This window comes from Bos javanicus, chromosome 3 (assembly GCF_032452875.1).
Source record: "Bos javanicus breed banteng chromosome 3, ARS-OSU_banteng_1.0, whole genome shotgun sequence".
NCBI lineage: Eukaryota > Metazoa > Chordata > Mammalia > Artiodactyla > Bovidae > Bos > Bos javanicus.
Window position 1 is genome coordinate 94,240,947 of NC_083870.1, and position 14,821 is coordinate 94,255,767.

Here is a 14,821-nt window from a genome sequence, read left to right on the forward strand (position 1 = left end):
AACATGTTCGTGACTCAGCACAGGCATCACCTTCTCCAAGAAGCCTTTTCTCTCTCTGCTGGATAAGGGCCGGCCCTGGGCAGGCGTGGCGCCTGGCACATCCCTGTTTGGGTTTTGTCCAGTGGTGAGGGGCTCTCCACCTTGTGAATGTTCGTTGAGAGCTGAGGGTATGTCACATTCACTCCTGCCCTCCGGGTGCCTAGCACAAGGTCTCATATAGTAGGTCCAGTGAATGGTTGTGAGACCTCGGAGAGAACTAGAATACCAAGTCAGATTTCTCCAGAGCAGAACTGTCCAGTAGAACTTGGTGCAGTAATGAAAATGTTCATTATTTGTGCTGGCCCATGGTAGCCACTAACTGAGGGACAGAAACTTTAACTTGATTAAATTTAAGTATCAGCAGCCACATAGGGCAACCATGCTTAACAGCACAGTTTTAGAGCCTTTCTGAATCCTGCCAAGCTTTACACCCTCCTTGTACCTGGAGTTAATGTCCCTGATCTGCCTTCTTAGGCCACTCACCACTCAACCTCTTGAGTTTAATCCAGATTAAATCAGTTCAGTGACTTTTGATTGTGTCCACTCTCCCCTCTTAACGGTATTACTAGGTGGTCCCCTCCCTTCTATCTTCTCTGTTGCTTGCTTCAGTGCTGTACTTCCAGCTTAGGTATTTCAGCCTTGGATGTTAAGCGTATTAAGCATTGCCTTCTTTCTCTGAATTGGGAGTTTACTAACCACACCTGTTGGAGGGCCGGGCTTGTAAGCTACTCCAGTCTGAGTTTCTTCCACTCCCCACTAGACAGGTATCCAGGCTGCCAAGATGCCAGGGCCAAGACCTCGGAAGGGCCCTCAGGCCAGTGGCCAGGGTGTGGCAGCTGCCAAGCAGGTATGGATATAGTCTCCTTCACGTTCACTTCTGAGTCAGTCTGAGGATAAGGGTCTCTGACAATTTGGGCAAACTGGGTCACCTTTGTGGTTTCCTTGTTAAGTCTAGTGACTTTGAGCCATGCCTCCTGAAGCTGGCAGAACCCATGGAGACCCTCTGGACCAGCCCCTGCCACACACATGTGGAAGCTAAGGCCTGAACCCTCTTGTGTTTCAACCCAGGCTTCCTTCTACAATGGCCATCTCCATGTGAACGACCCGGAGAGTTCAGGAACCACCAAAATTTGGGGTGTTTTCATTGGATCTGCCTGCTCACTTTCTCCCTTTATTTCTTTCGGGCCCAAATTTGAGACTTCTTAGCCTATTGTTACTGTCTTAAAAGAAGCAGGTAAGGGTGGTGGTAGGATAAAGGGCATAGACTCAAGTCACAAGACCTCATTTATTTTATTTATTTTTAAAATTTTTTGGCTGCACCTTGTGGCATGTGAGATCTTATTATAGTTTCCTGACCAGGGATCACACCTACTCCCCTTGAAGTAGAAGCACGGAGTCTTAATCATTGAACAGCCAGGGAAATCCCCTAAGATCTTATTTTAAATTCTAGCCCTGCCACACTTACAGGGCTGTCTCAGTTTCATCTGAACATGGAGATAAAAATAGGACCCACTTTAGGTAGTATGCTGCTGCTAAGTCACTTCAGTCATGTCCAACTCTGTGTGACCCCATAGACGGCAGCCCACCAGGCTCCCTCATCCCTAGGATTCTCCAGGCAAGAACACTGGAGTGGGTTGCCATTTCCTTCTCCAGTGCATGAAAGTGAAAAGTGAAAGTAAAGTTGCTCGGTCGTGCCCGACTCTTCTCGACCCCATGGACTGCAGCCCACCAGGCTCCTCTGTCCATGGGATTTTCCAGGCAAGAGTACTGGCGTGGGTTGCCATTGCCTTCTCCAAGTCAAACTCATAGACAGAGAGTAGAGTAGTGGTTACCCTGGGGGTGGGAGGAGGAGCAATGGGGGAATTGTTTAATGGGTGTAGAGTTTCAGTTTTGCAAGATGGTGATAATAGTTATGCAACAGTGTGAATGTATTTAATGCCACTGAACTCTACACTTAAAAATGGTTAAGATGGTAATTTTCATGTTACATGTGTTTTACCACAATTTAAAAGGAAATAGGATCTACCTCAGGATTTTGAAGATTAACTAAGATAGTCACGTAGGCTGCCAGGTACCCTGCCTGGCAGCTGGTTCTGTTATTGTTAGTAGTAGTAATGGCAGTGTGATCTTACTGGGTCCTTTGTAGAGTCACCAGGGAGATAAGTGTCCCAGGGAAGGCTGTAGTTTCCCTTTCTGCACATTAGGCCCCACAGGGAGCCGCTTAGCTCCTGTGAATTGACTCCTGGGCTAGTCTCCACTCTCTCCTCATTGTATGGTTCATAGAAACCTTCTCTGCTCTCAGCTCGGGCTCTTCGTGGAGTTCAGCCCCGAGGACGTGCTGCTGGGGGTGGAGGAGGCTGAAGACGACGGGGACTTGGAGGCAGAGTTGCTGGCCCTCACTGGGGAAGCAGGGACCACAGGCAGGAAACCAGCACCCAAGGGGCAGGGTGAGTTTGCCACAGTTGGTGCTGGGACCAGGTGGGCTCAGGCAGGTGGTTGGACGGGCCTTTGTTCACAGCTACGGGGAGCCGCCCAGATCACCTGGTCCTTCTGGTATTCCTGTCCCTTCTGCAGCATTCCCTTTGAGAGGCCATCTTGTTCTGCTCACTTGCCTGTGTGTTGTATGTGGGGAGCTCACTCCTTCCTGGGTTGCATCCTCTCCCTTTGGACAGTTGGAGTCTCTGAGCCTGGTATAGGCTAGGGACTCAGCACAGACTGAATCGGTCACACAATGAGTGCGCAGAAATTGTATCAAATGAACAAATAAGTGGTATCTTCCTGCCCAGCTTGAAGAGGACAGAGACCTGAAGCCTTGTGGGGGAGGCCAGAGGGAACCAGGAGCCCTCAGAGAAAGCCATCTCCCATCCCACATGTCCCTGAGCCGAGGGCAAGGAGAGGACCCTGAAGGGACTGACTGGTCTGGGAGAACCATAGCCATCACTTCTCTCTCAGTGCAAACCTGCTTTGGGTTTGATGAGCCTGGGTTTGAATCTTGGCTCTGCTATTTACCAAGATTGCAATGTTAGGAAAATTAATAAAGTTCTCAGTTTATTCATATGTAAAATGGGGATAATATTACTTTTGGGGCGGGGGGAGTGGTACCTGTGCTGCACGGCATATCTGATCTTAATTCCCTGGCTGGATCCTCAGACGTGAAAGTGCAGAGTTCTAACCACTGGACTGCCAGGGAATTCCTAGTATTCCCTATTTTGTGGAATCATTGGGAAGCTCAGATGTTAAAAATCTTCATGTATGAAAGGTGGCTAGGGGGAACGGATGGCTATGTCTGTGAATAACTGCCATAGTAAAAGGGCTGAGAAGGCAATAGCCTGATGCCAGTTGGAGGGCCTGGAAAAGTTTCCCTGCGGAGGTGGGACTGTGGCTGTGGAAGGAAGCTACCTGGGTGTATCTGCCAGTGCAGTGGACTGAAGACCATCCTCTACTCCTCGGGAACCTTTTCTGTTGCTCTGACCCTCTGTGACCCTCTTCCCCCAGCCCCCCTGCCTATGGCCCACATCGAGAAGTTGGCAGCAGACTGCATGCAGGATGTGGAAGAAGAGGAAGAGGAGGAAGGGCTGGAGGAGGATGCAGACTTGCTGGTGCGTCTGCCAGGCTGGTGTCGGGGGCTCTGCGGTCAAGCTGTGGAGGAGGCCTGGGTCTGTCCCTCTGTGTGCTGATGTTGAGCCAGTGCCTTGCCTTTCCTGGGCCCTTGTCCTGACATCTGAGCTCTGTACTTGGGGATTCTCAGTTCCAGAGGCTTCACTGTTTTGGGGGCTGTCCCTGATCAGATTGGAAGGGTGTAGGAGTGTTCTGGTAAAGGGGATTTTCAGGCACAGTGAGTGATGCTTGGAAATACAGCTGGAGGAGTGTCCTTTATTCTCAGGTCCTGTTGTGGGTATGATCATGAGGCTCCCAACTCTTGGGATCTGTGTCTCCCCAGACGGAGCTGCAGGAGGTCCTGGGTACAGATGAGGAGGCTGGGGCCCTGGATGGTGATGAGACAGCCAGCCTGGGTGGCCCTGAGGAGGAGAAGGAACAGGAAAACGTTGAACCTCTGGTGCAAGCAGCTCTCTTGACAGCTCCAGTCCCAGCAGCTCAGGTAGGTTCTGGAGGTCTCCAGTGTGCCTTTGGCTGTGTCCTCTGTGCCTATATGCCCGTGTAGAACACATGTGGAGCACAGCTTGTCTAGGAACGCTGCAGTAATAACCCTTTCCAGCACCCTCCTCCAGCAGCTGCCCCAAGCCGAGACTGAGCACGAGAAACTCCTTGGTGGCTGCCGGCCTGAAAGGCCTCTCTGTTCTCCCATACCACCCCCCACAGCCATTTCCCAGCCTCCACAGATTGTCTGGACCTCTGTGTCTGCCTCTGACATGGCCTCTGACCTCTCCATTGAGTCTTTGTCCCCCACCTTGAGGCTTTTAGGCCCTCCTTCTCCTTGAATCCAGGTGCTTCGTGTTCTGGGGCAGCTTCCTTGCAAGGAGGGAGTGGCAGGGGCCTAGCCCTGGAGTGGCCAGGCCCTGAACTGAAGTATTCACAGGCTGGAGGGCCCCGGGGGCTGCAGGCCCTGCTGGAGGATCGGATCCGCAACTACCAGGAGGCCGCGGCCAGTGCTAAGGAGGCAGGTGAAGCGGCCAAAGCCAGGCGCTGTGAGCGCGGCCTGAAGGTGCGTTGGGCTCGGCTGGGCACCAGCGCTGGGAGGAGTGAGGCTGAGGGTAGTGAAGGGTGAAGCACCAGAGGAGCTTGGTGCAGCAGAGGGGAAGCCACTCCACCAGAATGTGGAGGTGAAGGACCCCTGGCCTGTCTGAGCAGGCTGCAGTCCGTGGTGGCTGGCTAGGTTTCTGGTTCTTTTCTCTCTCAGACACTGGAGTCCCAGCTGGCTGCTGTGAGGAAAGGCAAAAAGATCAGTGAGGATGAGATCCCGCCTCCAGTGGCCTTGGGCAGGAGGTCCCTGGTCCCCCAGGAAACAACTAACAGGAGCCCTGAAACAGAACCCCCAGTTGCCCCCTCCGTGGAGCCAGGTATCTGGAGACAGTCAGGTCCTGGCCTAGTTCCCAAGGTCAGGGCCCGTGGCCTGCCTCCCCATCCTGCCGTTGTCTGTGGCCATCAGTCACAACTTCCGTAAGACATTCTCGGGCTGGCCAGACCTGGAGGCACTGGAAACCTTCTTTGACCTTGATATTTTCTTTTGTTTCTCCATAGATAACCCCTCCCAGCCTGAGACAAGCCTCTTGGGCAGCCCTGGTATTTCTGCCCCACCCGACTCAGACCCGGACCCACGGGCCCTGCTGTTGGCCCGGCAGAGAGAGTACAAAGTGGCTGCTCTGAATGCCAAGCGGGCTGGAGACCTAGACCGTGCCCGAGAGCTCATGAGGGTTGGGAAGGTATGGCATCTGGTTCGGAGGCCCTGTGTCCAGCCCCTCATTTCACAGCTGTGAGTGGTGACCCGGCCAAGCTTCAGTGAGACTGGTCTGCGGGGGCTTTTCAGCCCAGATCCTTGGGGTTCCCTGGCTTATGTTCCCGCCTTGTTCCTACCACAGAGATTTGCTTCTGTCCTGGAGGCCCTGGAGAAGGGGCAGCCTGTGGACCTGAGTGCCATGCCCCCATCACCAGAGGGTCAGTATCAGGGTGGTGGGGGCAGCCTGCTCAGGCTAGGGCTGGGGCTGGCCAAGCACGCCTACCCATACCTACACCTGTGCTCTGGATTCCCCAGACCTGAAGCCCCTTCCACAGGCTTCCCAAGCCCCCACAGCGCCCTCCGATGCACCCCCGGCAGTGGAGCGAATGCACCCAGTGATGGCCTCTGACATCCCAGCAGCCCCGGGTAGGCCTGGAGACACTGTGGAGTGGGGACCTGGGGGGAGGCAGGCAGAGCTAATACTGTCTCCTTTCTCCTTTCAAGTGGCCCCTGCTGAGCCACAGACAGTGCTGGATGCCCTGCAGCAGAGGCTGAACAAGTACCGCGAGGCAGGCACCCAAGCGCGGGGCAGTGGGGATGAGCGCAAGGCCCGGATGCACGAGCGCATTGCCAAGGTGGGCTACAGCCTGCCTCCTTGACCAGCTGCTGTCCGTCTGCTCCCTGGTCTTTGAGTCTTCATCTTGTCTGTGTGTCTCTGGAGCTCTTGCTGTCTCAGGGCTCTCCTTCCTCCTGGGGCTGCTGTCTTCATCTTCCTCTTCCTGCCTCTTGCCTGAGTGGAGCCTGTGACCGCTGCCCACCATAGGTCCCTCCCTCCCTTCTCTTGCAGCAATATCAAGATGCCATTCGAGCCCACCGGGCGGGACGGAAAGTTGACTTTGCCGAGTTACCTGTTCCTCCAGGTAAGTGGGGTTTGGCCTGGGGGCTCATGAGGTCTCTGAGCAGGATGGAGGGGAGGGAGAAATGATTTCTCACACATCAGCCTCTACCCTGGGGGAACTACCCATCCCAGCCATGCCCAGGAAGACCCCAGTAGGACCCACAGCAGCCTGATGCATCCTCAAGGCTCCCTGAACCCTCTCCCAGTGTCTCTCTCCTGCAGGATTCCCCCCTATACCTGGCCTGGAGCCCACCGTGGCTACTGAGGAGGATATGATGGCAGCTACTTTAGCAGCTGCCCAGAAACTGGCCTCCGCAGAAGATACAGCCCCAGTAGAGGAAGAGGAGGATAACAACAAGGTTTGGCTGAGGGCCCACGACTCCAGGGACTGGTAGGGGGAAACAGCCGATGAGGGGTAAACCCAGACATTGGTGTCCGTACTAACAAGCCCAGCAAGGTAGATATTTTTGCTTTTATTTTATAGAGAAAAATACTTGGGCCAGGGCACCCAGCTAGGAATTAACAGAGCTGGATTCAGACCAAGGTCTTTCTGACTTCAGAGCCCAGTTCAGTCCCCTTTCCCCTCCTCTCTCACATTGGGAGGTTAGTGCAGAGAACTTTTGAGACTTCTGGTTCTAAGATTCTCTAGGGTCCATGAGAGAAAGCCATTCATCTCAGGTCACACAGAGAGTAGTACAGTGTTACAAAGAGAGCCTGAGTCAGGGAGCTGCCATGGCCAGGGTGGGGAACAGAACCCCTGTGACAGCCTCCTGGGCACCTGCAGGATGAGCCCCCAGCCCAGGCCCCAGTGGCCAAGAAGCCAGCACAGCCTCTCGCCCCTTCTTCGCGGTCCCTGCCTGAGCCCAAGACCTCGAGTTCTAAGGAGGTGCTGAGTCCATCTGGTGAGTTGGGGAGAAGAGGGATGGAGGAGGGAAGGCTGTAGTGAGAGGAGGTGTGGCTCTCACCTGTGTCCCCTCCCTCCAGCACGAGAGCAGCTGGCCCTGCTGGAGGCACGGAAACTGCAGTACCAGCGGGCAGCCCTACAGGCCAAGCGTGGCCGGGACCTGGAGCAGGCCAAAGCCCATCTGCGGGTGGCCAAATCCCTTGAGGCTCAGATCACCCAGGTGCGAGCTGGCCGCCCTGTGGACCTCTCCAAGGTGAGTGTCGCCTGGTTAAGCAGCAGGACTTCTCGGGCAGAGAGGTGGGTGGCAGTCTTGATGAGCAGGACTGTGAACAAGGTTGCTTGGAGGAGGGGGGACTTGAATAGGATGTGGTGACAGCTGAGAACTCTTTTGCTTATATGTCTCCCTGTCCCATGACCTCAAGAGAGCCCCGGGGGCCTGCCTGTGGTGAGAGGTGACCAGGCCGGGCAAGGCCAGTGAAAAACAGAGCATTGCACTGGGATAGGATGGCAGGCAATGAGTTCCCATCACTTGAGGCTGCTGGAAGCTGGAGAAACATTTAGTTTAGATTTCTGGTCTGTTTGGCTCAGTAGAGGAGTAATTTGACTCTTGAGGGCCCCTGAGGGGCCTTGTGACCTGGACAGGTACCTTCACCCTTAACGGATGAGGAGGGTGACTTCATCCTGATCCACCATGAGGACCTGCGACTCTCTCAGAAGGCTGAGGAGGTGTATGCCCAGCTACAGAAAATGCTTCTGGAGCAACATGAGGTCAGTCCTCCCCTTGCAGTGCCCATAGCCTCTTCTTGGCGAAAGGCAAGATAGGGTTCCGATTCTAGCTCTTCACCTTACTGGCTTGTGAGATCTTGGGTAAGGAATTTCTCTTCTCTAAACCACATTTTCCTTATCTGTAAAATAGGATGATTACTACCCCTCTTGCCAGGCTATGAATTTCAAACAACAGAGTGGAGGGGGAATTACCTTGAAGATGGGAGAAAGACGTGTTTGAGGAGTATTTGTATATTTCGGTGTATCTATCTGAATGGCTGCCTGCAAGTCTGGTTGCTAAAGTGATGAGGATTGGGTCATTTATTTTTCTGGAGTTGAGCTGTAGGAGTTGCTTGTACATTTTTGAGATTAGTTGTTTGTCGGTTGCTTCATTTGCTATTATTTTCTCCCATTCTGAAGGCTGTCTTTTCACCTTGCTAATAGTTTCCTTTGATGTGCAGAAGCTTTTAAGTTTAATTAGGTCCCATTTGTTTATTTTTGCTTTTATTTCCAATATTCTGGGAGGTGGGTCATAGAGGATCCTGCTGTGATGTATGTCAGAGAGTGTTTTGCCTATGTTCTCCTCTAGGAGTTTTATAGTTTCTGGTCTTACGTTGAGATCTTTAATCCATTTTGAGTTTATTTTTGTATATGGTGTTAGAAAGTGTTCTAGTTTCATTCTTTTACAAGTGGTTGACCAGATTTCCCAGCACCACTTGTTAAAGAGATTGTCTTTAATCCATTGTATATTCTTGCCTCCTTTGTCAAAGATAAGGTGTCCATATGTGTGTGGATTTATCTCTGGGCTTTCTATTTTGTTCCGTTGATCTATATTTCTGTCTTTGTGCCAGTACCATACTGTCTTGATAACTGTGGCTTTGTAGTAGAGCCTGAAGTCAGGTAGGTTGATTCCTCCAGTTCCATTTTTCTTTCTCAAGATCGCTTTGGCTATTCGAGGTTTTTTGTATTTCCATACAAATTGTGAAATTATTTGTTCTAGCTCTGTGAAGAATACTGTTGGTAGCTTGATAGGGATTGCATTGAATCTATAAATTGCTTTGGGTAGTATACTCATTTTCACTATATGGATTCTTCCAATCCATGAACATGGTATATTTCTCCATCTATTAGTGTCCTCTTTGATTTCTTTCACCAGTATTTTATAGTTTTCTATGTATAGGTCTTTAGTTTCTTTAGGTAGATATATTCCTAAGTATTTTATTCTTTTCGTTGCAATGGTGAATGGAATTGTTTCCTTAATTTCTCTTTCTGTTTTCTCATTATTAGTGTATAGGAATGCAAGGGATTTCTGTGTGTTGATTTTATATCCTGCAACTTTACTATAATCATTGATTAGTTCTAGTAATTTTCTGGTGGAGTCTTTAGGGTTTTCTATGTAGAGGATCATGTCATCTGCAAAAGTGAGAGTTTTACTACTTCTTTTCCAATTTGGATTCCTTTTATTTCTTTTTCTGCTCTGATTGCTGTGGGCCAGCAATGGGCCACAGATCTAAATAGACATTTAGACCCAAAATGGGCCAAAGATCTAAATAGACATTTCTCCAAAGAAGACATACAGATGGCTAACAAACACATGAAAAGATGCTCAACATCACTCATTATCAGAGAAATGCAAATCAAAACCACTATGAGATACCATTTCACACCAGTCAGAATGGCTGCGATCCAAAAGTCTACAAATAATAAATGCTGGAGAGGGTGTGGAGAAAAGGGAACCCTCTTACACTGTTGGTGGGAATGCAAACTAGTACAGCCACTATGGAGAACAGTGTGGAGATTCCTTAAAAAACTGGAAATAGAACTGCCTTATGATCCAGCAATCCCACTGCTGGGCATACACACTGAGGAAACCAGAAGGGAAAGAGACACGTGTACCCCAATGTTCATCGCAGCACTGTTTATAATAGCCAGGACATGGAAGCAACCTAGATGTCCATCAGCAGATGAATGGATAAGAAAGCTGTGGTACATATACACAATGGAGTATTACTCAGCCATTAAAAAGAATACATTTGAATCAGTTCTAATGAGGTGGGTGAAACTGGAGCCTATTATACAGAGTGAAGTAAGCCAGAAGGAAAAACACCAATACAGTATACTAACGCATATATATGGAATTTAGAAAGATGGTAACGATAACCCTGTATACGAGACAGCAAAAGAGACACTGATGTATAGAACAGGCTTATGGACTCTGTGGGAGAGGGAGAGGGTGGGAAGATTTGGGAGAATGGCATTGAAACATGTGAAATGTCATGTATGAAACGAGATGCCAGTCCAGGTTCAATGCACGATGCTGGATGCTTGGGGCTGGTGCACTGGGACGACCCAGAGGGATGGTATGGGGAGGGAGGAGGGAGGAGGGTTCAGGATGGGGAACACATGAGAAATAAAGGAATAAAAAATTAAAAAAAAAATAAAATAAAAAATAAAGTGATGAGGAAGAAGAGGAATGTGCTAAGGGAATTTGGGGGAATGGCTATCCCCAGTCGAGGAAACAGCAAAAACTTAGTGCAGTGGGACTTGGGAACAGTGACCTTGGGTTATTATGTTGGAGAAGGAGAGGGGGAGGCTACAGAAGGTTGGGGCTTTCAGAAGTCAGGCCTTGAAGGCCAACTTAGCTGGGTCCTGTTCTGGACCCCGGAGTCACTCTGAACCCCCGTTTTCAGAAGTGTCTGCTGTTCTCCAAGCAGTTCATGCACCAGGGCAACGTGGCCGAGACCACACGGTAAGTGCAGGGCTGGGCCAGAGCTGTGGTAGGAAGCAGGAAGTGAGCTGCTGTGCTGACGTGCACACCTTTTCCTGTCAGGTTTGAGAAGCTTGCTCAAGACCGCAAGCAGCAGCTTGAGATCCTGCAGCTGGCCCAGGCTCAAGGCCTGGACCCTCCCAGCCACCACTTTGAGCTGAAGACATTCCAGACTGTGAGGTGCCAAAGCCTGAGGGAGACCGTGGCTCCATGCAGGACTGGGCAAGAGGCTGGGAGCCAGGGGTGGAGACTTGGGCCCCTTGAGTGAGGCTGCTCAGGCTTGGCCCTGACATAGGCCCTGGGGCTGGAGAGGGGCAGGACGTGGTGCCTGCTCGTGAGGAGGGGCTCGGAGCTGTGTGGTCGCTGGGGCAGGAGCCCTGTACTAGGGTCACAGACCGAAGCCTTCACTCCAGCTCTGCTGCTCAGACTCAGACAGGTTTTGCCTCCCTGGGCCCACCCTCCTCTTGGCCGCCACCCAGCTGGATAGGCAGGCATTGGAAGAGGGAACCTTTTCCCACTGCTCTCCTTCACTTTGCTTTCCTTGCTTCCTGGCTCTAGGATCTTTGCAGAACTCAACAGCACAGAAATGCATCTGATTGTTGTCCGGGGAATGAACCTCCCAGCCCCTCCAGGTAGCCCTGGGGCCACCCCTGCTCTCTTGTCCAGACACTCCAGCCCTGGCCAGTAGGAGGCACTGGCTCTCCCTCTGCGTCAAGTGCTGGGGCTCCTGGCTACTCCCTGTGACCCTGACTTGTCCTCCTCCTTCCTAGGGGTGACCCCTGACGACTTGGATGCTTTTGTGCGGTTTGAGTTCCACTACCCTAATTCGGTGAGGTTCCAGTAGCAGTAGGGTCCTGTGAGCTCCATCTTCCCTTCCAAGGCCCTCTGCTCTTTTTCTCCCCATCCCTTGGTCTCATCCCCTTTAGGGGTCCCTTCCCTCAGCACTGATGTAAACCAGAGCTCCTGGGCCTGTATCTCTGTTTTTTTCAAGCTGTCCTGACTTCTCTCTTCTCACTGCTTCAGGACCAGGCTCAAAAAAACAAAACAGCTGTGGTGAAAAACACAAACTCTCCAGGTGAGGACCTACAGGAGGGCTGCTTCCTCCTCCCCTCCCCCTCTGATACCTGTGTGCAGCACTTGTGTCCAGAGTACTTTCAGATCTATTATCTTACTTGGTCTACTTATCTTGGGAGATGAAGGCAGGTATTACTACTACTTCTCGAATGTAGTTGGGGAAGCTGAAGCTCAGAGAGGTAAAGGGATTTGCCTAGGGCCTTAAAGCAAAGAGGTGGTGGAAATGGGACTTGAGGCCAGGAATCCTGACTCCCATTTTGATATGATCTGCATCTAACAACTGTCCAGGTGAACTTCAAAGCCAGGATTTGGATGCTCTACCTCCCTCTGGTGGCAGTGGCTGTGAATTGCAGGCAGAAAGACGGAGTGGAGGCAAGTGGGCCAGTTTCCACGTGGTCAGGAGATCCCTGTGAGCCAAGTCCCTCCTTCTTCTTTTCCTCTTGCAGAATTTGATCAACTCTTCAAACTAAATATCAACCGAAACCACCGGGGCTTCAGGAGAGTGATTCAAAACAAAGGAATCAAGTTTGAAATCTTCCACAAAGGGTGAGGGCCCATTGCTCACACGGCCAAGGGGCTGGGAGGAAGGATTGGCTTCTCTTGGTGCCGCTGCCCCTGCTTCAGTTTTCTTGTGCTGGTTTTAGCCAGCTCATTTCTGCTGTCCTTGCCCAGTCCAGTCCTCTGCTGACTCTTGGCTTTCCAGATCCTTCTTCAGAAGTGACAAGCTGGTTGGCACAGCCCACCTGAAACTGGAGCGGCTGGAGAATGAGTGTGAGATCAGAGAGATTGTGGAGGTAAGATGGGCAAACCGGAGGACTTGGCCAGCAAAGGGCAGCATTCTCTGAGTATCAGTCCCTGTCGTAGGTTTTTGATGCCTATAAAAATATCCCTAAGTGTGCTGTAGAGTATGTGCTATTCCCATTTCACAAATGATGAAATACAGAGGGTCTGAGAAAAGTTCATTGTGTCAGAAAGGAAGTAGCTATATTCTTTCCATAACACTCCGAGCTGTTCATGCTCCCTTGAGGGGCCTGGTCGTGGCTGTCAGTGTGGCACACACAAATTCCTAGGTATCTGGGAGCAGGTTTTGGTTGAGTCAGTTGTGGCAACATGATGAAGCAGAAAAAACTCTGGACATAAAGTTGATAAGGTATTTCCAAGGAGGGACCTACCAGAACACAGCTAGTCTGCTTAGGAATCACCCCCAGACAACTCCTTAAGCTGCCCTGAACTCACTGAATTTCAGAGGGATGTGCCCCTGACGATAGCAACTAAGATCCACAGAGAAGGGTCTCTGGCAGAGTTGGGCCCAGACGTTGGCTGGTGCCTTCATAGGCTGAGGCTTTTCCTGCTGCATTGCCTCTGCCTGCTTGGAGAGTTGTTCTTATATAGGGCCTGCTTTGTATCAGCCCCAGTGAGGTTGGTCAGACTTCAGAGCCTGAGACACTGCTTTCTCCAGCTGCCTCTTCTCCTGCACAGGAGGAAGCAGCACCGTGGGTGAAAAGGCAGGCGTGTCCTGACCTTGCTGCACAGTGGACCGTGTGACTGTAGCCCTCAAGCCATCTGTGAACCAAGGGTTTGGGCTCAGTGGCTCTCAGGCTGTGCCTTAAAGCCAGAGCATTTCTTCTGGGAGTTGCCATGTAGGAGTTGCCAGGGGACTGTGGGGGAAACTGAATAAGCACAGCTCTAGATTTCCCACCTCCACTTCAGAGCACTGGTGCTTATTTGGACTGATGTATTTTCTGAGACTTACCTAAAACCACAGAACCCAAACAGCAGGAGGTTGGGGTTGTCCTGCAATGGAGACTCTTCTGTTGACATGCAGGATACTTGAGCTCCTCTCTCACCTTGTGAGCCCAGGGAGCTGCCTGCCCCCACCCCACCTCTCAGTTACCATCTCCCTCTCCGCGGTCCTCACAGGTGCTGGATGGAAGGAAGCCCACTGGGGGCAAGCTGGAGGTGAAGGTGAGGCTGCGGGAGCCTTTGAGTAGCCAAGATGTGCAGATGGTCACCGAGAACTGGCTGGTCCTGGAGCCCAGGGGCCTGTGAGGTGGGCAGCTCTCTGGGCCCTTAGAACTTCTGCCTGAGCCCCATGGGAACCCTTCCGGTACTCGTATCTAAGGAGAAAACCCAGGAATTTCTCATCTGTGAGGAAGACCAAGAGGCAAAACTGTTGGGTTGGGCTCAGGCTGGTTCATGATCTTCAGTAGAACTGGGGAAGGAAGTTAACCCCCCCAGGTCTGTTGTCAGGAATCCCTTCCGAAAATCTACTTGTACACTCACTGCAGTTTAGACTTCCTGTGCTTTGTGCAACAGAGGGTCAACGGTGGAGTGGAGTCAGGCCAGCGACTCTTCTCCAGCTTTTTCCCCTGGGCTTTGCTGGCTACAGAAGTCTGTGTACATAAAGGAGACGCTGCTACACAAGCACCAAAGACCTGTTAAGCACGTGCATTACTGACCACGGCTCTGGTCTTTCCTGTTGCTGGCCTCTCCCCAGGCCTCTACCAAAGCAGGCTGGATTCCAGGATTTCCCCCTCCCTCTCTGAGTAGGGCAAGGACAGCCTCACTGCTCTGCCATGGAGCCTTGTAACCAACCCCTTAACCCCTGCGAATCAACTGTTTGCAACTTGCCCCAGCCCCCAATTGCACCATTTCTAGACTTGCCTTTAAAAGATAAAACTGTAAGGGATAGGAAAGCTCGAGTGTGATCTGGACCCCCCTCCCCCACAGGGTGGGGCGGGGTTCTGTGACTGCAGGTGGTCAGCAGCCGCCTGGCCCACACAACTCAGTTGACCCCAGCCCTGCCTGTGCCTCGTCTCCTGACAGCTGCTGCTGCAGCCTCCCTGCTTCCCAGTGCTCTTGGTGGACTTTTGTTCAGGACTGTGTGGTGGGAAGTGAGAGTAAGGTTATCTTGAGTTAGGTCCATGTACCTGAGGCTGAAAGACTGTTAACTGAGGAAGAAAGAAAAAAAATTTATAT

General features: G+C 51.6%; 1 protein-coding gene across 1 annotated transcript; it reads left to right on the top strand.

Moving 5' to 3' along the window:
* Window positions 1-805: 805 nt before the first annotated feature.
* Window positions 806-14,129, top strand: CC2D1B (coiled-coil and C2 domain containing 1B). The gene is made up of 23 exons (XM_061411974.1): window positions 806-886; window positions 2,342-2,486; window positions 3,535-3,638; window positions 3,980-4,138; window positions 4,577-4,702; window positions 4,898-5,057; window positions 5,239-5,420; window positions 5,577-5,652; window positions 5,750-5,860; window positions 5,939-6,069; window positions 6,282-6,354; window positions 6,555-6,691; window positions 7,117-7,234; window positions 7,317-7,489; window positions 7,879-8,004; window positions 10,692-10,750; window positions 10,832-10,948; window positions 11,327-11,400; window positions 11,539-11,597; window positions 11,792-11,843; window positions 12,289-12,388; window positions 12,546-12,636; window positions 13,763-14,129. The coding sequence occupies exons 1-23, from the start codon at window positions 821-823 to the stop codon at window positions 13,889-13,891; spliced, it is 2,568 nt and encodes an 855-aa protein (XP_061267958.1). The 5' UTR covers window positions 806-820; the 3' UTR covers window positions 13,892-14,129.
* The last annotated feature ends 692 nt before the right edge of the window (window positions 14,130-14,821 follow it).

Coding starts and splice junctions, on each gene's coding strand:
- CC2D1B (XM_061411974.1), top strand. CDS start 821: ATGCCAGGGCCAAGACCTCGGAAGGGCCCTCAGGCCAGTGGCCAGGGT. Junction 2,487..3,534: donor ACCAGCACCCAAGGGGCAGG/GTGAGTTTGCCA, acceptor CTCTTCCCCCAG/CCCCCCTGCCTATGGCCCAC. Junction 5,421..5,576: donor AGCTCATGAGGGTTGGGAAG/GTATGGCATCTG, acceptor TTCCTACCACAG/AGATTTGCTTCTGTCCTGGA.